At 35.6% G+C, this 25,006-nt stretch overlaps 1 protein-coding gene across 8 annotated transcripts in view; it reads right to left on the reverse strand.

Annotated features, from left to right (window-relative positions):
- The window catches only part of nbeab (neurobeachin b), a 569,044-nt gene that overhangs the window by 32,543 nt on the left and 511,495 nt on the right, over positions 1–25,006 (reverse strand). For 5 of the 8 annotated variants that reach the window (XM_087284306.1, XM_087284305.1, XM_087284302.1 and 2 more), the window contains 2 exons: positions 5,387–5,476; positions 1,078–1,255 (listed from right to left, as the gene is read on the reverse strand). In XM_087284306.1, coding sequence (XP_087140432.1) covers positions 1,078–1,255; positions 5,387–5,476 — 268 coding nt within the window. Of the gene's footprint in view, positions 1–1,077; positions 1,271–5,386; positions 5,477–25,006 lie in introns of all 8 variants that reach the window. The other 3 variants (XM_087284304.1, XM_087284300.1, XM_087284299.1) reach the window with 1 other exon arrangement.

A 25,006-nucleotide genomic window follows, 5' to 3' on the forward strand; every position in this document is an offset into this window, starting at 1 on the left:
AGACAATCGTAATGGAATTTAAATAAGTGAATTACGATCCGGTTGGGGTGCAAAACTTTACTGTAAGACATTTTTCAGATCATGGTGATGTTTTAACTGACTGAAATTACTATTGCTGACTACATAATGTTGAGTCCAAACATCCGCGTTAGAAATCTGAACTTCCCATCACCAAGCCCGGATTAATAATTCAGAGGCCCCTGGGCACAATGTCTTGTAGGCCTCCTATAGCCGCACCCCATAGTTGAATTAAAAAAAATGATTAATGTAATATTTGTTAAATAAAATGAATCGATAATGTATTGCCCACATTTTTTAAATAAATGATATACAGTACATATATTTCTAGTCTACAAAGATTTAACTTATTTTTAAAGCATTTAAATCACACTTTGAAAAAAAAATGAATACAACCAGGGGAAATTGATAGATTTTAATATACTTGTTCAAGTTAAATTTATATTTAAGGGTATTTTTAATGTATAACTTCTACAAACTTATAATGCACATGATTTGGATAACATCTCTTCAATCCAGTTCTAGAAATCTGAGTCCTCCATAATGTACACACTTATTAATGATTCCTACTTGTCTTCCTCGTGATGAAGAGTAGGCAAAATCGGATGGGCCCCTGGGCCTGTGCCCATAATGCCCATTGGTTAATTCAGCCCTGCCCATAACTACTGTGTGTCTAATCTCAGAAGCAGCCTTGCACACATATTGTACTTAGAATTTGAGGATGGGTAGATGGTTGTGGTAGATGATAGTGTTCATGTGTTCTCTGAATACATGTTTAAAAAAATGTATGACAGTTTTTATTATACAATATTTATCCTGTTGATTTTGAATCTTCCACCTAACAAATATACTTGTTTACAAAAAATTAAAAACTGAAAATAATACTGAAACTAATAAAAACTAAATTAGAACTAAGACATTTCAAAATATAGAAACTAATAAAAACTAGTAATTCTACCTCTAAAACTAATTAAAACTAACTGAATTTGAAAACAAACAGTCAAAACGAAATAGAAACTAAAACTAACCCAAAACTATTAGAACCTTATCGAGACTTACCCACGGTGTTATGCCAGCGGTTGACGGCGAAGAGCCTGCTGCAGGTGACTGTGACCACGGCTGGAAGGGTCAGGTGTGGAAGTGTGTTTGCAGCCACGTGAGTGACGGGAGAGTTGGAAGGAAACTTCAGCACCATGATGACATCCTGCTGCATCTGATCCTTAAACATGAGCGGACTCTGCGGAAGGAAACACTGTTGAACAGAGAAAGCAAAGGAAGAGAAGGATGGAAAAGAGGAAGGGGAGGGAGGAAGGGATAGATGAGGACAGGCTGTTAGCGAAGAGGAAAGTGTTGGAACACAGAGGAAAGACTGTATGGTAATCAGGGAGAAGAGGTCTTTAAAAAAAGACATTAGAGAAGAAAAACTAACTACAGCTGATCAAATCATTATTAAACTGGTAAATGATATCCGAAGTTGATCTCTCTCTTTAGTATGTTGTAGTGCTGTATTTATACCATAGTAATTGTGATGAGTGTATAGGGACTCGCATATCAGCAATGTATGTATTTTGTGTTGGCCACTCTATGTATAACCGTGAGTTACTTTTTGGTTGGCCATCTGTTTGTTTTTAATGTTTGAGTCTCCTGTTTTCGTTATTGTGGACTAGTTCAGTAAAACGAAAGACAGAAGAAATGCCCGCGTGTGTTTAGCGTTTTTCTTTATAGCAAACAACAGTTATCTGAAAGTGTTTGCATTGCTTTGGCTTTTTCGGCGTTAATTATGGTGATCTTCCTATTGAAACCGCAATACTGGGAAATGTCTCTGGACTCATTGCATTTCATGGCGTTCAGCCTTATATTCTTAAAATGTCAGCAAAATCACCTGCTTTGTTGTCACTTTAGACATTACGCTATAGAGTCATTTATACACTAGCTCTAAAGTGACGTTTGTGAATGAGCAACTGTTCCTGCTGTTCTGACGTCAGCTGCAGATGTTAAAAAATGGCAGTAGTTCCTCATACAAAAGGTTTTTGGAGACTCTCCGTGTTTGATTTTCTTTTTTATATACACAATTAAACCATCGAACTGTTATATAAACATAATATCACTATTGTAGCACAATAGTGCCGATGTGCCAATGCACACCTCCCACCAGCGCCCATTTACATTTAAAAGCTTAACTAGGTTAATTAGGTTAACTAGGCAGGTTAGAATAATTAGGCTAGTTGTTGTATAACGATGTTTTGTTCTGTAGACTGTCGGGAAAAAAATAGCTTAAAAGGGGCTAATAATTTTGACCTTTTTTATTATTCTAGCCAAAATAAAACAAATAAGACTTTCTCCAGAAGAAACAATATTATCAGACATACTGTGAAAATTTCCTTGCTCTGTTAAACATCATTTAGGAAATATTTAAAAAAGAAAAAAATTCAAAGGGGGGCTAATTTTTTTTTTTTTATTATTATTATTTTTGCAATTTAAAATGTTTTATTTAATATTACTTTCAAGACTCTTTGATAAACAGAAAATCAAACATAAAGTGTTTATTTATCTGACATTTAAAAGTAGAAATGTTTTGTTTTTTATCATGTTTCTCTCCAAAACCCTAAATAATAAAAACATCTTGAATGGCCTGGAGATGGTTTATTAATCAGAAATTGCTATACTTCATATTTCTTTTAAGACTCTTTGATGAAGTTTTAAAAGTAACATTGGTTTGTTTTATTAACCTAATTCATTCTTGATTTTTTATTTATTTATTTTTTATGAAAAAATACCACATAATATTTCCCCAAGATAAACTAAAATTCAGGACACTGTGGTATAGTAGTTAGCATCCCAGCAAGAAGGTTTGAATCCCAGCTGGGTCAGTTGGAGCTTGAATAGGATCCACTGTGTGAAACAAATGCTGGATAAGTTGGTGGTTCATTCCGCTGTGGTGACCCCTGATGAATAAAGGGACTAAGCTGAAAGAAAACGAATTAATGAATAAAATAAAATGCTACATTTTGGATAAAACACACTTAAAACACACATGATTTAAAACCTGTGGGGTTTATTCTTATATTTGAAGTTAATATTCTAAATATTTAACTGTGTACATCTTCAGCAACTACAAACTCAACTGATGATGTAAATGTAAAGCAGTAGGCTGCATATAATTATTTTTAAATAAACAAGCGCTAATTATAAAAGTTGTATTGACAGCATTACTGCATTCTCTTTGTAAACTTCAGTGTGATTGTTATGACAGATGCGTGGCTGAGTCGGCAATGATTAGCATAGATGTGTGTAGATTCATATGGCCAGTAGAGAGCACTGTTCTCCTGACACTGATCTTGGATGAGTCTCTAGTAAGTGTGCCAGGTCTGTGTGTCGTGTTTGTGTTAGGGCCCCTACGAAGGTTGCACTGCACATGACCAGTGACTACCTGCAGGTATACTGTACAGTAGCATAGCTTGACCTTTTAGCATTGGCGATTCTGGGAAAGTAAGATGCAAACTCTGAACTTAATAAAACATAGAATAGAGGAAATCAATGACCTGGATTTGATGATCATTTATTATTATCTATTTACTTATTTAATTCATACACATAGCTATATGTAGCTATACTGTATGTGGATTTTAAAATCTCATCTAGTTAACTGGCACCACCGTTGTTCCTGCTTTAAGTGATGGAGCTGTATTAAACTACAAGGAAACAACATCTGTTTTATGACAGTGAATTATCATATTATCAGCATCTGGACAAGCTAATAACATCATATTCAATGCTGAGGAAACGACATTGGAAGCGCTTATTATATAGATTCAAGCTACTACTTTAAAAAGATGCTGAACACAAGGGAACTGAAGAATGTTGAAATAAACATAGACCTCCATAGTATTTTTTGTTCCTGCTATGGATGAGAAAATAATGACAGAATTTTTATTTTGAGGTGAACTTTAATGGATTTAAAATATATCTTAGTGACTAACATTTTATTGTACAGTATATTTCAGATTTATTTTGTGCTCAATAAGATTTTTCATTCATTTTCTTTTTGGCTTAGTCCCTTTATTAGTCTAGGGTCGCCACAATGGAATGAACCGCCAACTTATCCAGCATATGTTTTTACGCCGCGGATGCTCTTCCAGCTGCAACCCATCTCTGGGAAACATCCATACACACTCATTCACACTTATTCGCTACAGACAATTTAGCCTACCCAATTCACCTATACCACATGTCTTTGGGCTGTGGGGAAAAACAGAGCACCCGGAGGAAACCCATGCGAACGTGCAAACTCCACACAAAAACGCCAACTGCTTAAAGTGGTCTTAAAGGGGTGGTCCACTATGACATCATGTTTCAAGCTTTAGTTGATGTATAATGTTGCTATGTGAACATAAACAACATCTCTGAATATAATATCCTCAAAGTTTAATGCAAGGGCAGACATTTGCTTTCACAGAGTTCTTCTGTTTCTGTATTTGGGCTTCCAAAGGACATAACATAAAGAGAGCTTTGTGCTTATAGTTTATTTTAATTATGTTCCAAAGAATTATAAATATATATATATAGCTAGCATTTGACAAAGGATAACTTCTAGTTCAGTGCTGGATTCGGCTAAAACCATAATAGACAAAGCTGTGGGTTGTTAGCCACAACCTGTATTTTTATTTGTTAAATTAGATCTATTACAATTCTAGCGTTAGCAGTCTGTTGTAGAAAGGAAGTAAATAAGGATGTAAACAACAGGAAATGCTGTTTGCCACTGCTAACAATTTAGCTACAAATTCATATTTATTCGTCAAACCGCAGTAAACACACACAATCTTCACCAGCGCTGCAGTGCGTCTCTACATGCCTGCTTTCCCTGCTTTATATATCTCAAATAACGATTGAGATATATGATATGATTGTCGTTTTCATGTTAGCTAAGTAGCAGTATATAATACAAGATATATGAAACAATAATGTGATTTTTTTACAAGTGAAGCATGAGCACACATTGCTTTGCATCTTATTAACACAACCAAGCCTTAAAAATACACTCTGGACCACCACTTTAAAGTTAAATCAAAAAGCTTCAAATCAAATAGTGAATAAAATAGTATATTTTTATATATAAATCAGTATATAAAATAGCATATCTCTATTTTAGTTAATGCCCACACAAATGCAGATCTCTATAAAGTACAAAAACTTCTGGGCATATGGACAGTAGACTGCAGTTGTGCTGGGGTGTAGGGGAACCGGTTGTTAAGGTCAGGCGTCACTGCCCTTGTTCCAAATAATAACTTCCCCACTGCCAGGCAGAAAAAAAAAACACACACACAACAACAACGCACACAATGATTTTCTCCACACACGCTGTTCTCACCAGGTGCATGGCGGAGCTACGGGGCGGATGAGGCTCGATGAGCAACTGAGATGGCGACTGTCCAACACTTTGGATCTGAGCCTCGGTGGCCTGCAGCAAAACAGAGAGAAAACATACAGAGAAAAGAGAGAGAGAGAGAGAGAGAGAGCGGCTGTCAGGATCCATACGCATCAAAGTGATGGGTCAATGCGTTACTTGACAATGCAAGCAAACCCAAACCCCCTCCATCATTCCAACCTTGCAGGGGTGGTAGTTTTTTTTTTTTTTTTTTGGTGGGGGGGTTGATTGGTTGGTTAGTTAGTGGCTATGAGTGGTTGAGTTCCAAAAACTACCCCCACCCAGCACCCCTTCAAAGCCTGCAGAGTCATCCAAGTGTTAGTATGGAAGAGACAAGCCTTTCCTTATTAACATGCTTCAGTTAACAGTTCCCATTTCCAGGAGCAGGGCCCGCGAACACCCTCCCCTTCGCAGAGCAGACGTTAACCTGGACTGACTGACTGCGGCACAAACCCTCCCTCGCTGATCAGATTGTGCCGAAGACAAAGGGCAGAAAGAAACACACACTGTTTCAAAAAGACACAATTTAAAAAGGAAGAGGGCTATTGGTAATGGTAGCAATACTGATGATGCATTGAAGATCACAAATATGCTACTACACGATGCATATTGTGAATTTTCAGACTCTGATACTGCATATTAGGGTTGTGCAATATTAAATGGACAAATAAAAAGTCTTTTGTTTAGTCGTTTGTGTTAAAATACATTGTTTATGGTATTACTTTTTCATAATTTATATGAACCCAGTATTACATGGCATTACGGCATGCAGATAGAAACAGGAATAACAGCATTGTGAGAAAATCGCAATCTTGAAAGTGCAATGTTTACATTTTGTTAAGCGCTTTTGTTTTTAATTTTTATGTTGGAGCTGTAAACATTTGTATTTGAAAAGTATGGTTAAAAAATATAAACAAAAAATTGATTGTAGTCTCAGAAATGGTACTATATCGTGATATACACTCACCGGCCACTTTATTAGGTACTGTACACATGTACAACTGCTCATTAACGCAACGCTAAGCAGCAACTCTGCATTTAGGCATGTAGACATGGTCAAGACAATCTGCTGTAGTTCAAACCAAACAAAGAATGGGGAAGAAAGGTGATTTAAGTGATTTTGAACGTGGCATGGTTGTTGGTGACAGACTGGCTGGTCTGAGTATATCAGAAACTGCTGATCTATTGGGATTTTCACACACAATCATCTTTAGGGTTTACAAAGAATGGTCCGAGAAAAAAAAAATATCCATTGATTGGCAGTTCTGTGTATGCAAATGCCTTGTTGATGCCAGAAGTCAAAGGAGAATGGTCAGACTGGTTCCAGCTGAAAGGAAGGCAACAGTAACTCAAATAACCACTCGTTACAACTGAGGTATGCAGAAGAGCAACTCTGAATGCACAACACGTTGAACCTTGAGGCAGATGGGCTACAGCAGCAAAAGGCCACACTGGGCTGCCAGTTGAGACTCCTGCCAGCTGAGAACAGGAAACTGAGGCTACAATTTGTACAGGCTCACCAAAATTGGACAACAGATGATTAAAAAACGTTGCCTGGTCTGTTGAGTCTCGATTTCTGCTGCAATATTTGAAAGGTAGGGTCAGAATTTCACATCAACAACATGAAAACATGGATCCATCCTGCCTTGTATAAACAATTCAGGCTGGTGGTGGTGCTGTAATGGTGTGAGGGATATTTTCGTCGCGCACTAGTACCAATCGAGAATCGTGTCAACACCACAGCCTACCCAAGTTTTGTTGCTGACCATGTACATCTTCTGATGGCTACTTCCAGCAGGATAATACTCCATGTCATAAAGTGTGAATCATCTCAGACTGGTTTCTTGAACATGAAAATGAGTCCACTGTACTCAAATGGCCTCCACAGCCATAAGATCTCAATCCAATAGAGCACCTTTGGGATGTGATGGAACGGGAGATTCGCATCATGGATGAGCAGCTGACAAATCTGTAGCAACTGCAAGATGCTATCATGTCAATATGGACCAAAATCTCTTTCAAGTACTCTATTGAATCTATGCCACAAAGGGTTAAGGCAGTTCTGAAAGCTATAGGAGGTCCAACCTGATACTTGTAAGATGTACCTAATAAATCAGGATATGAGATTACTTATATAAAGTAGTGATATGAGATTTTTGCCATTTCGGCCTGCCCTACTGCACATTAAAATCGTTCAGCCCTAAATTTTGGCATTTGCTTAGGTGTATTTATTAGTCATTTAGTCTGTACTTAATACACAGTGATCTACATATAAAGAACATTAGAATTAACTTAGTTTCATTGAAGCATAAAAAAGAGTCAAGAGCAGGGGTCACCAATCCTGGTCCTGGAGGGCCGGTGTCCCTGCAGGGTTTAGCTCCAACTTGCTTCAACACACCTGCCTGGATGTTTCAAGTATACCAAGTAAGAGCTTGATTGGCTTGTTCAGGAGTGTTTGATTAGAGTTGGAGCTAAAACTTGCAGGACACCGGCCCTCCAGGAACAAGTTTGGTGACCACTGGTCAAGAGTATGCAAATGCTACAGAGGCTACCGTAGATGTTAAAAAAGGTCAACCATATATAACAATAATACATTTCACACAAAGGCAAACTGGAATTTAGAACTTGAAAATCCAACTAAAAAGAAAATAAGCTGTTGTCATTTATTGATTGATTGAAGATCCTTTTAAAACCATTATGAAGCAAATTTCAGACTTATACATGGCTAAACGACAAGGATTTTTTCTAAGAGCATGGTTGAGCTAATGAAAAAGAAATCAACTTGCCTCATCAAAATATTTTTAATTGAGTTATTTTTTAACCACATATTTTTTAAATGTGTCAAAACAAGCAAAATCTAGTTAAATATTTCAGTTAAAACATTATAATAAGCAAAATGTATGCACAACAGTCATGGAGAACTTATAAACAAGTGCTGTTGTAAGGAAGATAATTACACCATATTGGCAAATAGAGTTAAATAATTAACTTTTGTTAAACGTTTTATTGAGACAGGATGTTGGTGATCGGTCTGCCCAATTGGGTAACTTTATAGACAGAGGCAAATTAGACCTGTTTAAAATGATTTAAGACCTACAGCAGCAAATTTCAATAACTTTTAGGGCCTAAAATTGAGTTTTTGAAATTTAAGACATTTTAAGACCTTTTAGGACCAAGCGGGCATCCTGAGATTCGAATCAGGCTCACTGTTTGTTACATGGCTGTGATAGTTTTTTTTGTTTTGTTTTTTCATTGCAACATACATTTATAACAATATTTTTTTACATCTTAAAAAGCAACATTTTAAATGTACATTTAAACATTTTGATAATTTGTTACAGTTATGTAAAAAGCTTATCATAACAATAAGTATTTAAACAATAACTCCACACAACACTATAAAGCTCATAAATTACTTATATATTACATAAATTCAGACCAAAAGAGCATTAAATTGGATGAAAAGAGACAGTAGATACATTTATAATTAATAAAGGACTGAACATTGGTTTTCAATTGTCATAATATTTCACAATATTATTGCTGCGTATTTGAACAATAACAAAAGAAAAAGTGTAGCGTTGGTAAACATAAGAAACTAAAATAACATCCTAATACCACCCACTCCAAACTTTTGCATGGTAGTGTATTGTAGTGAAGCTGGGATGTACTGTTGGCCAACATATACTCGATTCATTTAATCATTTTCCTCTTCAGCTTAGTCTATATTTTGGAGGTTGCCACAGCGGAATCAACCGCCCCCCTGTGGATTTCAAGTCCATTGGTTTAACCTCTCAGCCACGACTACATGTGGCTACTTTAATTTATGTAAATAAAATAAGACAATTTGCATATTAACAGATTTTATAATAGATATTAATAGATAAATTAATAGATAAAAGGCATGCGAGTGTATAGATGTAAAAAGCAGAAAATGTTTAAAACCTAAACCAACACCAAATACTAAGAAAATTTCTGGTTTAGTATTGTCATGAGCACTTTACACTTCATGACCTTGAATTACAATTTGTTCGTAGTGCATTTTTTTGTCATTGTTTTTTATCTTTTAACTTTTTCCTTGTGAGATAATCCATAATTGTCAAAAATTATTATAGAAGAAACGCAAATCCATCACACAGATCCCTCATGTTATGTAACGCTGACAGACGTGTGTCACCATGTCCTCGTTATTGATAGGGTGTATGTTTGTGTTTATTTGTGTGTGAAGCGTGCAGAGTGGGTGTGTGTGTGCCACTGTGAACGCTAGCATTGACAGACACCTACAAGCTCCCCTCGGCTGTGCTGAGGCTCTGATCCCATCAATCTCTCGTCCCACGTGGAGAAACTCCCACAGTCTCCCACAGCACTCTGAAGCTCCGGACGCTCATGACAGATCAAACTGCCGCTTCATCACCTAAACATCCACATCTGCATCTTCAACATGCTAACAATCAGGACTCTTTGAAACTTTTAATAATGTAAAAAGTTGTCGCATTCAAACAGGCCACACTGTCAACGTGATCTCATCAACAGTTTAAGAAATGTGTGGTTTTACGCAATCTCTCACTTTCAGTAGATTCTTATGGAGAGTTTTCCATTTTAAAGTCAACACATAATTGAACATTGTCTGTTAATAATACTGTATTTTCTGGAGTGCAAGTCACGTTTATAACCCATCATTGTATTCTAAAGCAACTTATATAATGCAAAAACATTTGAACCGAATTAGAACTAGATTTAGTTTGACTTTAAACAGGACATTTATAATTTGTAATTAGCATTTTCTGGAATAAATATAATTTCTCCTCATCATACTCTAATTTATGTAACTTACATAATGCAATTAACACTAAAAAGAAGAAAGACATTCTTAAAACATGCACATTTGGACTGGTGCTGAATCAGTTTCAGTTTACACTAGATTTAGTTTAGATTCAGTTTCACTTTAATTTATAATTCAAGAGTTCACACTTAGCTGATGATTTATAAAAGCTTGTTTGGCATGCTGTCCCGGGAGAGAGCCCCGAGCTCAAGGGCTCCTCGAGCCCGGGGCTTCCTCCCACTGGCAGAGCGAGAGGGGAGCCTGAGCTCGGTGGATCTCAGAACTCCCCTGCTGCGGTAGATAAGGGAACACAAGGGGTTAGACAAATGCTTGATTGTTATGTATGTTAAATGTCTTTGGATGGTGGGAGGAAACCAGAGAACCCGGGGAAAACCCACGCGGGCACGGGGAGAACATACAAACTCCTCACAGAAACACAACCGGTCCTGTGGAACCAGGGCTGGCAGTGTTCTTGCTGTGGGGGTCACAGTGCTAACCACTGGGCTGCCGTGCCGCCCAATCAGTGGTAAAGGAGGAGAATAGGAGAGGAGGGGGGTTTCTTCCAAACGAAGATAAAGTGAACTGAAAACTGTGGCTATTTATAGTAGCTTAGGGCTCATATGATTGGAAGATAGCGATTAGCAAATGCGAGACCGGCCGTGATAAATCATAAGCACGTGATCCTCTCGAAATTAGTTTATGAATAAACTTCACTAAAAAGTAGATTCATGTTTTTATATAAAAAAGGTAATAATATAAAATAAATAATAGCAAAACTTGAGAGCTAACAAATCTAAATGTGAGCACTTGTGATAAGAATATGTGTATGTGTAGATTGAAATGTTTTGAAAGGTCTCCTTGTTTATGTCACTTTTAATTCAATTCCAGTATATTGTTACACACAAGTGTGACCTGTATATAGATGATTCTTTCAGCCAGTGTGACTTATAGTCAGGTGCGACTTATTTTCCAGAAAAAAATAAAATAAAATCTTCTAAATTTTATGTCAAAGAATATCTAAATAAAGTTACAAAATTAATACCAAAAGTATGTTCCACAACAACTTTAAAGCACTTTGTCAGCAGTAAAACAATCAGATCCACAGAATTGAAAACATTAGTGCAAGTCATAGATTTGAACATTGGGGGGTTGAAGTGCGGGTGTGCTTGTGCTAGATTTATTTATTTATTTTTATTACATTGGTGGTAGGGTAAATACAGGAGTTGAATGTTGAAAATACTGAAATGGGAGGAACATTTTCCTACAAACTACTGAAATAGGAGTAACAGAGAATACTAGCTTATGACTGAAATAATTCCAAAAGAAAAACATCCCTCATCTTAAAGTCTGATCCTGATGGTGAATTTCAACACACAGACCTCTCATGACTCTCACAACGATCACATTTGGCAACAATTAAATGTCAGTGTGTGCTGTTTTACGATGCTGTCTGTCAAATAATAATGCGCTCACATTATAGCTATTTTAGGTCTGACTCAGGAACAGGGGTCACGATGTCTGCTCAAATAATGTAATCTGATCTGAAGATCTGAGAGAAACAGGCAGCCATGTGGAAAGTATCACTATATTTCTGCCATCCAACAGTGAAGAAAAGAACGAGGGGAAAAAATTCCTTTAAAAAGGCCAAAAATATGAATATAAATGGTCGATATGCTCTATATTGAAAGTAGGCTGTTAAAGGGTTTCAGGTTTGTGTGTTAAATACTGTAAAAAAAATTGCAGGAGTACTATGAAATATTATTACAATTTAAAATACTTCACTATCACCTGACCTTTTAGATGTTATAAATTTTACTATCAACACTATTTGAATATTATTTTGCAACAATAATTGTTTTTAAGAATTTTAGATGAACAAAAGAAGAGCATTTATTCAAAACAGACTTTTTTACTATTAAAAATAGAAAAAAATGGAAGAAAAGTATTAATAACTGAATAAATTATTAACTTTAAAGTGTTAATGAGCCACACACAGTGAGTGACAGTTCGATATAAGCCCACCATTTATTTTTTCCCCAAATTTATATATTGGAGAGATGTTTTCAACACATTTTTAAAAATAATAGTTTCAATAACTTATTTAACTGATTTATTTGATCTTTTCCATGACAACAGGACATAATATTTTACTAGATATTTTACAAGACACTTCTATACAGTTAAAATGAACATTTAAAGGCTTCACTAGGTTGATTAGGTTAACAAGGCAGGTTAGGGTAATTAAATAAGTTATTGCATAACAATGGTTTGTTCTGTAGACTATCGAAAAATAAAATCTAGCTTAAAGGGGTTCATAATTTTGTCCTTAAAATGGTGTTAGAAAAATTAACAATTATATGTATTTGAGCCAAAATAAAACAAATAAGAATTTCTCCTGAAGAAAAAATATTATCAACCATAATGTGAAAATTTCCTTGCTCTGTTAAACATCATTTCACAAACATAAAAAAAAAAGGAAAACATTTTTTTTTGGGAAATTACTGATGACATTTCTTCCAAATTTAAAATAAAAATGTTGTCATTTAGTGCAATTATTACAGAAAATAACAAGAACGCCATGTTCAACAAGCTTATAATGTTTTTTTTTTAAGACGAGTAGAAATTAGTGGTTTAACAGATTTCAAATCTCATGGTTTTGATCACATTATAGTTTTTTCGTCACAGATCAGACCATTTTTTTGGATCAGCATCAAAGAGGAGGAGAAAACTGTCATTTGCTTTCCATTTATTACAAAAACAGTACTGCAAGAAACTTTTGGTTTTGACAAAAAAAAAAAAAAAAAACATAGAACCTGTTAATGTATTAAAAATAAAATGGATAAATAATCAGATGAATAAAAATAAATTGTAAAATATTCAGTACTGTGAAAAATTCATGATAGCGCTAAATGTATAAAGTGTATATTTGTATAAAATGTATATTTTAACGCATATTTATTCTCATTTTCAATAAATGATGTAGTTATTCACTCATAAAACTTCATGTTTCACTGCTAGATGTATCTATTTTTTTTAAATATTTAGTGGCATATTTTTGAAGGCCACCTACTGGTCAGATAATATAATTGCTGCCTACAAATTTTATTTTTGAGCATCATTAAATGCACAAGACAGTGATTTTAATCTTTACCATATCATCAGTGATTTAATCAAAACTATAAACTGCTATATCCCACTTACTTCTGTGTTATTTGACTGTTTGTAACCTCAATACTAACTCAAAGACTGAATCTCTTAGGATTAATAAACACATGCAAATCACCATCATTTATAAATTATGTTACGTGGGTGTTAAGATCTCGATCTTTTAACGATTATTCGTGCAACTAACACTAAATGCATAAATGCAGGCTAAACAAGTAGTGACAGAAAACACCTTTAATAAACTAAGGAACCCACTACATCCCGTATAACCTACCACGATATCTTCCGTCATCATTATATTTTACAGGAAAGCCTAAATGCTGTCATCCATGTGATTTGAATGACGCGAGAGGCGATCTCTCAGCGATCATTACACATTTAGGATTAATCTACCAGTAAAAAAAAGAAGTATTAATCCAAGGGTCATGTGTGTTCTGAACCGTGGGTTGTGATCTATACAAATTACACTCCATTTCGTTACACCCCTAGTAGAAATCTATACATGTTATAATAACAATGATTTTTAAGCACAACAAATGAAAACATTTGTTATAAAAACAATTAAAAATTTTAAAGAATTGTCATCAGAATATACAAATACTTACATTTAAACCCATAATGTATTTCCATAGCTGTAAATACTGTATATATTGGCACAGCGAGAAAAAGACAGATCAGCACTTTAACCTAGAATGTAAAGTCCAGAAAACCTCCTGCATTTATAACGACTGTGCCTTGTTATACATCCAATTTTGACAGGTTATATCTAGACTTAAATCTCCAGCTAAGGTTATATGAGGGCCACGTCCTTTAAATCATCTCAGTGTTGTCAACAGACTCACAGTGTCAACGGGCTGCTCATCTTAGCTCTGGAGAAAACACATTTCACCACAAACAGGAATCTGTAACCCTTAACTGGCAGTTCATTACTATAATCCACTTTAAGCCGCTGCTCTTTACGGCCGATAAGGAACACCTCTTGCTGATTGTCTCCCTCAGAGGTTTAAGCCGATATGCTTAGATGGACACAAAACAGCCGTCATAACCTGGGGCACGTCAATCACTGCTTCATCTGCGCATGTGCAAGTTTGTCAAAGCTCTGATGTTTCTCTCAGGTTCTTAGAAGAGCATACATTTTTTATGTGTGAGTTTAGAAATGGGATGTAGTGTAGTATCAGCGACAAGCATATTTTGAATATGCAATATATACAGTTGAAGTCCTAGTATGAAATTGTAATTCTTTTAAAAATATTTCTCGAGTGATGTTCAATGGAAAGATTTTTTCAACACATTTCTAAACAACAGTTTTAATAGTTGATTTCTAAAGATTTCACCAAGTCTTTGCCATGGCGAAAGAACATAATATTTTCCTACTTATTTTGTAAGATACTAGCATTCAGCTTAAAGTGCAAGTTAAAGGCTTAACTGGGTTAATTACAGTAGGTTAATTAGGAAAGTTAGGGTAATTAGGCAAGATATTGGATAACAATGGTTAAAAAAGGCTGATAACATTGACCTTAAAATTTGTACAAAAATTGTAGATCTCTTCCAGCCAAACTAAAAGATATAAGACTTTATCATGAAGAAAATATATTATTAGAATTACTGTGAAAATTTCATCATCACTTGGGAACTATGATAAATGACTAAAATTGTTATTAGAAACTCGAGTACATGGGGTCATCAGACTGCTTCCCTACAAAAAAAAATTAATAGGAGAAAAATCACAAGACATTAGAAAATTTATTTCAGAAATGTAATTTAGCATGAAATTGCCATCAAATTCAAAACTTATACTCAGGAGATGTGTAGCTTTTGACCTATCACTTTTCTGTATTGCTCCAGGACTAATTTCACATATTTGTTTATGAAATAATAAAATGTTTAATGCGGTGCAATTTTTGTAACATTACTTAACCATCTATAACTTTTTTTTTTTTTTTTTGGTTTTGAGCATTTTAAACTCTAGATGATGGAAAGTAAAAGGTGCATTTACTATTTACCTTTTCTAGAGTCGCTCCTTTGACATGTTCTAATCATTAGTGCATATACAGTATAACCCGATGCCTATTAGTCACAGAACATTCTTAATCACTGCTCTCAGAATTGTGTATTACGTTTACAAGCAACACAAATCTGTTTTTGTGATTGTTGGCATGTCCTTCAACCATAAACGCTGTTTTTTTTTCCTGTGACAAAACCCTGCCAAGCAGAATCCTGCGACTCCATCAGCAACCGCTGCCATTTTGATTTGACTCTGGAATGAGTTATGACCCTTTACTCCACAGTTTGACATTTTAAGGCCGTAATTGCAGTGCTTAATGTCAGAGCTGTGGATGCACCTGTCAGTGGAGAATGAATCAATAGCCTGAAGGTGACGGTCACATTTCTGAGCGAGACACCATGAGCCTCCCTTTCTGACTCCAGGCTCAGGTTGAGACCAATAGACCTCAGAAATGTTGCTGAATTTAGAGCATTGGGTCAATATTTTGTCTGAGGCTGTTTGCTTCTTTGTTTAGGGGTGAAAAGAAGTTTGACAATATGTGAGCGGCGATATACTGCTAGCAAACTTCCCACACTGCTGAGAGTGATGGTTGATGAAAACAATATGTCTGCATGTTTTCCTCTCACAACCAAAATTACCAAGTTTCAACTAAAAATGACAAATGAGAAAGCAGCAGTTTAGAAAGCATGTGATAATAATGGCATAGATTCAACTTCAGTTCAAGTAACATCATACTAGTCATATCACACTTAAAGAGATAGTTCACAAAAATCACCTCATAATTTACTCCAAGGTTATAATAGTTTTGGATTTTTCATTAGTTTACGTTTTTATTTCGTTTCGACTGTTTGTTTTTAAATTCAATCAGTTATAATTATTTTTAGAGGCAGATTAACTAGTTTTTATTAGTTTCTACATTTTGAAATTGCTTAGTTTAAGTTTAAATTCAATGTTAATAAATTATATGTTATGTGGAAGATACAGAATCATCAGAATGTTGTATAATAACTCAACCAAAGATATATTTTTGAAACATGTTTTCAGAGGACACACGAACACTACCATCTACCCATCTTCAAATTCAAATGCAACAGTCCACAAGATAGCAGCTCTAAGTGCCATACAATATGTGTGCAAGGCTGCTTCTGAGGCTAGATACACAGTAGTGATGGAAAGTTCAGATCTTTTCTGTGAACCAGATCTTTTGTGACAATCCTCCCAATACCATGATCTGAAAAGTTTCCTACAATCACGTTTCGCAACCCAACTGAAGCAAGATTTACTTATTTAAACTCAATTACGACTTTCTTTTGTGAAGTAAACTTACGTTTTGCCAGATCCTCATCTTTAAGCCCTCAGTTTATCCGCCCAGCAGTTGTTCAAGTTTGCTTCAGTCACTGCAGGCTGTCATGTATTGTTTGTGGTTAGCTCACTGAATCACAAATGCGCATTATTATGAGTTCACTGTTCTATTAACTCAATAACTCAGTAAATTGATTTATTTAGAGTCAGAGGGGGTATCAGGCATGTTAAAAAGTAGGTCTTTGTGGATAAGTGCTTAACGTTACAGGAGACACGAATTGTTTCAAATGATTCAGTTCGATTTGGTGAACTAGTTCAACCGGTTCACTTGGAAGATCGGGTAAAAAGAATGATTCGTTCATGATCAAGATAACTTATACAGAAATAAATCCCATTATTGGAAACAATTGTGTTAAATTAATACTTTTAAGTGTCTGCTCTGGTTATAATTAATGTTGTCAACGTGCTGCTGCCATGCCCAGTCATTGTTTTTGTCACGGGAGCATGACTGAACAGCGAGGATGACTGAAGGCAAATTGGCCTGACTCTGATGTGCCGTACGGCTCAAACACCTAGCGTACAACTGGCTTCAAGAAGTAAATTAAATACATTTACAAAGACAAAAATGAAGGATGTTTTGCTATAATTTAAGTTAGTTTCAGTTAGTTTTTTATGTACACAATCCAGTTTTAGTTAGTTCATTCATTCATTTTCTTTTTGGCTTAATATTAATCTGGGATCGCCAAAGCAGAATGAACCGCTAACTTATCCAGCATATGTTTTACGCAGCGGATGCCCTTCCAGCTGCAACCCATCACTGGGAAAGTTTCAGTTAGTTCTAGCAAAAAAAAAAAAAAAAAAAAAACTCTGGTTTTTATTTTTATTTCTAGGTTTCGTTTTTCCATTCATTTTTTGTAATTAATAATATTACCCTATATTAACCTTGATTTACTCTCCCTCATGTAGCTTTGAACCTTTATGATTTTCTTTTATCTGTTGAACACAGACAGAAATTTGTTGAAAGCTGGTTGCTGAGACCTATCAACTTCCATAGTAGGAAAACAAATTATTCTGGAAGTCAATAGGGTGCAAGTGTGACGCAAGTTATTGCACTAGATTATTGGGTCATACTTGTTATCTGGAGAGTATTTTATTTTGAAAGGCGATCTAAAGGAAATGTGTTGAATAATATTTGATTAATTTTCTTTTCCTTTAATATTTTTCGTTATTAGTGTTTCAATGTTTAAAGTTTTGATTATGTTCTCTTTAGATCTATATAAAAAATAATTTAAGAATTTTTAAGTAAAGGTAACACTTTATTTTGATGGTCCATTTGAGTATTAGTAGACTGTTTAATATCTGTTGATACTGCTCCTTCAATCGGCATTTAACTTATTATAAGAAACTTTGCCCGTACATGTCAATTTGCCCCTTTGTCCTGTACATGTCAATTAATACTAGCCCCGACGCCAACCTAACAGTCTTAATCTAATGAGAATTAATTGTAATTAAACTTAAATTCAACAAACAGACCATCAAAATAAAGTGTAACCCAAGTAAATTTTCTTGCATATGTGCAAGATGAGCTGACGTAGTTTCCGGTGAGCGCTCACTTTGTGAGATGGTGTCAAACAGACAGGTATGTTATTCAGCTCCTCTTACACATATTAATATTATTAGATACATATAGATGTTTAGATTGTTTAATCTGCAGACTTTGCTGAAGTCTGTTCTGAAATGAAAACATCAAATCTGACGTCATTTGCTATGGTTTTTAATGATGCGCGACTCACATTGACAGGTGAAAATCTGATCAACCTGCTTACACTACAGACACAAGGGCACAGATCTGAATCATGTCGGATAAATTTCCACATATGAACAAGGCCTGAATCTGATTTGAGTAAATTAGAATCCATGTTATTTTTTACCTGCTTACATGTACATGGGCCATATCCGATCTGTGCCACATGGAAGAAAAAAATCTGAATTGAGTCACTTGAACCAGGCAGTGTAAATGCAGCCTTAGTTACAAACTTGCTACTTTTTACTAAGCCCCTAGTATGGACTTTGCGTTCCAGTTTAAGAAAGAACTTATGATCAGATGGTGTAACCTTACTCTGCTTGCCACTGAAGTACACACCTTCACCAGCGGTCTATAACTCAAACACAATTGTAGGCTATATTATAAATACAATCACATTTTTATGACGACAGACATTCAAAGCTTAACTCTAAACTCTTAATAGAAGCTTCTAATAAAAATATGGCATAAAAAAAAATCAGTACAGTCTATTGTTAACAGTCAAAATGGCCGCTATATGGTCATACGGTCATAAAATTCTGGCAGTTTCAGCGTTAATTTGGCCTAATTGTGTTCAAAATGATATCACACCAGTGTGATTTGTGCCTGAAATATTTTAGGCCCTTTAATGTCTTTATCTCAAAGCGCAATGGTTAACATGTTTGACAAATCAAGCAAAAAATGATGAGCTCCTACATGCATTTAGGATGCCAAGTTGAGGTCAGCCTTCCTTATCCTTTAAGTGTCTGAATACCATTCGTCAGGTGCTTGAAAAACATTAAAAGCAGTATAGATGTAGATATTAAATGGAACATAAAAGCCTCTCAAATTCCAAAAGTGACAAATAAAAGGCGGTTTTCAGACTCTTCCGTGGCTAACAAACCTCGCTGTCAGGTAGCATTGCTCTCGGAGTGCTGGACTGCTTGTGAAGAGCGCGGTCACATGAAAGAAACATAATTTCTATTGTCTAGAATGTAGATCCCAATGATGAAACGAAAAGCTTTCTCCATATTGTTTGATAATTAGCCCCCCTGTTCCGTGAGTGATTTGCATAGTGGTCACTTGACAAATAAAGGCAGTCCTAGAAGTGACAGTATATAAATGACTTGTTTTGCAGACAGCAGATGGTGAGTATCACAGGGAGCGGGAGAGATAGAGGGAATGAGAGGAGGATGGGAGGGAGGAACGGGGGTCCACGCAGCTACAAACACACTGCCTACCAGCTGCTGCTGTTGAATTGGAATCATATCCACAAACACAATTAAGTCATTTTCAAAACTTCCACCAGTCAATAAAGAGTATTGTGCGGAAAATCAATAACATTGATTTGCACCCTAATTGCCTGATGAATTTAATTTTAGCAGCTAACCAGAAAACACTACTTTGCTTGCATTATTTCTAGAGTTAAACTAATCTACTGCAACCTAAAAATGCAAAAATAAATAGATAAATAAATAAAACAGTTAAGCTACTGTAACTGAGACAAATCTAAAATCAAATGAAAGCAAAAAAAAAAAAATAAAAAAAAAATAAACTCAACAAATAAAATTACTTATTTAGCCTTGGCATCTAACCGAATTAATTACTAAATCACTAATTAATTACTAAATTACTAATTAATTACTGATCAAAATAAAACAGAAAATCTATTTAAAGGTGCAGTATGGAAGTTTTACACCCAGTGGTTGAACTAGATCTTGCATTCCTGGATCAAAACAAACACAAGCGCAGGTTGCTAGATTGAGGACCAACAGGAATGAGCCTGACTATCGATCCTAATGGTTTTAAATTGTGTCTTATATAATAGCAACGTGACAAGATAGAAGAAATATTCTCCATAATAAATTGAATTTTTGTTCTAACCAACAGCTCGAATTGATATTTTAGAAACGGCTTCTATTTCTTGCAGCTGAACAACAAAAAACTGACAATGATCACCTCAGGAACACCTCATGTGCTTTATTCAGTGCTAAATGCTAATAATGCGAGTTTGAATGCCATTTTACATGACATGTATTGCCATACTACTGAAAGCAGCAGCAGAGAGTTCACCTCAGATCTTGAAAATAAAATAAACTGTTTGAAATTGAACTTTAGAATTAGGATTCAGCATGTTAATAGTGTTAAAGAGGTTTAATATGTATTATTAGATTATAAATCTAACCATTCCGTGAGTGATTGCATATTCTGTGATTCTTAGTGGCTGTATTTAAATTTCTGTTGTGTTTCGTTTGGTGCAAACAGCCAAATTGCTTATCACTGCAAATCTCCTCACACAGCATGTTGTTAGGACACGGGCTTACAATGTAACCTGCTCACATAATGTTTATGTTATGATATTTACAGTATTTGCTAATTAATAACCTCATGTGGAACTCTGAACCTGCGTCTCATTTTGGAGTCTGCTACTGTCCACCAGAGTTCACTTTTCGGTCACGGGCAAATGTTTTGAGAGCCTTTCTGAACAAATGAATGAATGAAATACGTGATTATAAACAAGGCGACACAGGGTGCTGAAATATAATTGGTTAAAGTGGCAGGGGGCGGCTTAAAAGAACCAAAACAAAGACAGCAGTTTCGGCACGTAACAGACATTTTCAAAGCAGAATATCTGACCTCAGCATTGTTTTTCAGATAAAAAAGAATGCTCTCTTAGCATGTTTTTTTTTAATATCTGCAAACATACTATGGTATTTTAATGCTTTAGAAGAGTAAAATGTAAATGACTCAAAATATGAATAATAGTAAAATAGCAAAAGTGCGACTCTTAGTGATAAGTGTGAAAACTACATATATTTGTTTGCATTAAAAATATACCAGATGCCTTTAATAGCACAATCTTTTACAAACCTTTAAAGGTGCAGTAGGAGATTTACCAAAATGCTAACAGGTTAACCTAATATCTTTGAAACACAGTCCCTCACCTGCCATTAAAAGCCACGTCTACTGCAACAAGAGCGCGCGCACTTTGAAGATGACAGCAGACAACCCACTAGTTTATGTCATGCGCCAGTTAGACAACTTTATAGTTCTTTATAATATTGCAATTCTAAATGAAAAACTGTATTATATCTAGCATGTTTTCAGTTGTGTAGTTAGCAAAACTTGTCATAATGGTCTCTCTTATGCGCATTGTCTTAAAATGACTCATGTTTGCTTAGTGTTTCGCCGGCAGAGTGCAGGAATTACATTTATTACAAAGCCATACTTACATGCTATTTCAGACCAAATAATCAGAGTAGCATGATAAACAATATAGGGAGCAGGTTGTCATAGTTGAACCAATGTGAATATAAAAATAACCTCAGCTCAGTAAAGCAGGCTAGGCGGAATAACATTTTTATTTATGTTTTGTTGTTAAACTAAATAAAAAATCTACATTAGCAATGCTTTAAAAGGCCTTATGAAACTGAAAATAGTCACATCAAAGAACAAAATCTACATAAAAAATCTACATAAGTTTTGCGTGACTAAAATAGTTTTAAATCATAACATTACCTGTCTAAAAGAAATTCTTCAGCCATGGTGTGATCCTTCCTCCAGTATGCAAAAGTAACATCCAATATTGATTTAGGATTTTAACAAGCTGATTCAGCATTTAATTTTATCAATGTGTCTCGTGTGCACATGAACGTGTGGCACGCATGCCCCCCCGTATTGCTGGATCTGGGTGAACAGAGATGCGCTGTTGTACAAATCTATATTTGCTGACAGACAGTTTGGGCTACTTGTCAAAATTATGGGAATTGTAAGCCCGACAATATTTATTTGGATGAAAAATACATATAAATACATTTAGATCATTTACTTTATTCAGTACTATTGGAGGGGGCGACGTAGTGGCGCAGTAGGTAGTGCTGCCGCCTCACAGCAAGAAGGTCGCTGGGTCACTGGTTCGAACCTTGGCTCAGATGGCGTTTCTGTGAGGAGTTTGCATGTGCTCCCTGCGTTTGCGTGGGTTTCCCCCACAGTCCAAAGACATGCGGTACAGGTGAATTGGGTAGGCTAAATTGTCCATAGTGTGTGTGTGTGGATGTTTCCCAGAGATGTGTTGCGGCTGGAAGGGCATCCGCTGCGTAAAAACCTGCTGGATAAGTTGGTGGTTCATTCTGCTGTGGCGACCCCGGATTAATAAAGGGACTAAGTCGACAAGAAAATGAATGAATGAATGAATGAATGAGTACTATTGGAGACTTTCAACCAGCACAAAAAAATTTATTTTGAAGACAATCACCTACTGCACCTTTAAGTAAAGCACTGAACCATTTTTCATGATGATAGAAAATACAGTAGACGTGAAACCCATGAGTAAGCACTTTGAGTTTCTCTTTTCCCAGAGGACATATTTGCATGGCAGGATCTGAACGACACATACTGACAGTCTCTCAGAGATATTCAACTGACACTGAGCTCATTCATGCTTGATCTGCGCTTCACCAGTACTGATTTTGCATATTTATGCCACTATTTTAAGACCTGTTGCATCTGGAAAACGTAAATTCACTTTGAAATCAGAACTGAAATTAGTGTCAATATGTTAGTCTTTAACTTAACTATAAGCCAGTACGCTCCAAAAAAATGACACAATTCGTTTTTAAAAGACACAAAGACGTACATGACATCACAGTGCACTTCAACCTCTCATCAGATCTTCAGACCAATCAAATGACAAACACCCCATAAAAGATACAAAAGCTGTGGTTGAAATTACTTATTCACATTTAACAAAGCGTTCAAATAAGGTTCATCTAAACACTAAACGGTAGTGAGACAATGTTGATTTGAATGCCAATATACAATTGTTATGCCACAGTCATACTAGACTTTGAATGGAAGTCAATGGAGCAAAAGTGCAGTATCACAGTTACTTTAGTCATTAGCAAAACACAGTACTTTTAGCCATTACTTTAGCAAAAGTGCTAGCAAATATATCAATTACTTTGGCATTTCCAAAAATATTTTAGTTACATTTTAAAATAGTAATGGCAGTTACTTTGTTAACAGGCCCATGCACATTGGGGTGATTTTAGATTAAGGTAAACTTAGTTTTATATTCACACATTTGTTCAGTGACAACTTGTGACATGCTCACTAATGTATATGGTACTTTGAATATTGGGTCTTAAATTACATGTAACTATGACTTGAAAACAACATTAGCACTATTTAATTGACTGATAGTTGTTGGCTGCTAATATGATTCCACTATTTAGTATTTGCAAAGAATATTTTGTAAAATTATATTATGAAGGATGAAGTCTGAATGTGTGAATATTAAACCAATTTTACCTCAATTGATTTTAGCTCATGCTAATTGCTAACATTTAACACCTTGTGACTAAACAAAGGGTGACAATGTAAGCGTGCACACCTGCGCTCAAAGCAGCAGGTATAAAAAGTGTATTAAAAACACCAACAACGATTCTGGCTTGTTTTTTTTTTATTTTTGGTTTGACTCGCCACGTTGAAAAACAATAACTACCTTGCATTTTGTTTACAGTATGTGCCTGGAGCTGCTCAAGTTACAGTAAACCCAACTTGGTGGTGCTGCTACTTGACCTTTTTGTTTACTAGTTAACAAATAAAATCTAAATGGTTTTAACAAGCACATGAACACTTCCTCTTCTTCTTCTTATTGCTGAGTTGGCTTATAACTTCGAGGTGCATTACTGCCACCTGCTGCTTAGGAGAGTGGGCCATAACATACAAACTTTCTTCCTACATTTCTTTGATCTAAATCCTTAAATGTAGCATTAAAAAATTATATACAGTCCTTATCTGATTTGTTCTGTAAAATTCATTTGTAGTTCAAATTTAAAATAAATACTTTCCCTTCTCTATTATACCTGGCACATTTCATATTTGCATGTGCCACAGTTTCATCTTGCTCACAATGATCGCACTTTCCTGTCTGATAGCACATGAAGACTGTTTCTCAATTCGAAGAACGCAGAGAACGGACTCGCGTTCTTGTGGAGACCGGTCTTGGCAAGTTACCTCGGAAGAACAAACAGGAGACCACAAGAACAGAGAATAGAGAACAGAGAACACGTCCTGTGAGAAATGAGATGCTGCGTTCTGTGCAGCGCCACCTTGTGTATTGGTGTATTTCTGTTTTCTATTAAGCACCATATTAGGTCAGGGAATGATTTTGCACATTCACTTTGTTCAACACTTTTGTTCAACAATTCAACCCAAGCTCATTCTGAGTACGTACCCATATATAGTTTTCTGAAGGGAACAAATTATGTCCCAGGAGCTATGTTTTCTACAGTTTTTGTTTTCGTGAATGCACCAGAGGCCGAATTGTACGCTTTTTAAGATCTCAAATTTCTCTTGCGTGTGGCATTCGCACCTGCTGTTCTCGAGTAAATCCACCAGAGACCACTGTTGACTGACTGACTGACTGACCAACTGACCGACACCCTCCCTCTTCCCTAAACCCAACCAATAGTGTTTTTAAAA

The sequence above is a fragment of the Danio rerio genome, chromosome 15 (assembly GCF_052040795.2).
Source record: "Danio rerio strain M-AB ecotype USA chromosome 15, GRCz13ab, whole genome shotgun sequence".
Taxonomy (NCBI): domain Eukaryota; kingdom Metazoa; phylum Chordata; class Actinopteri; order Cypriniformes; family Danionidae; genus Danio; species Danio rerio.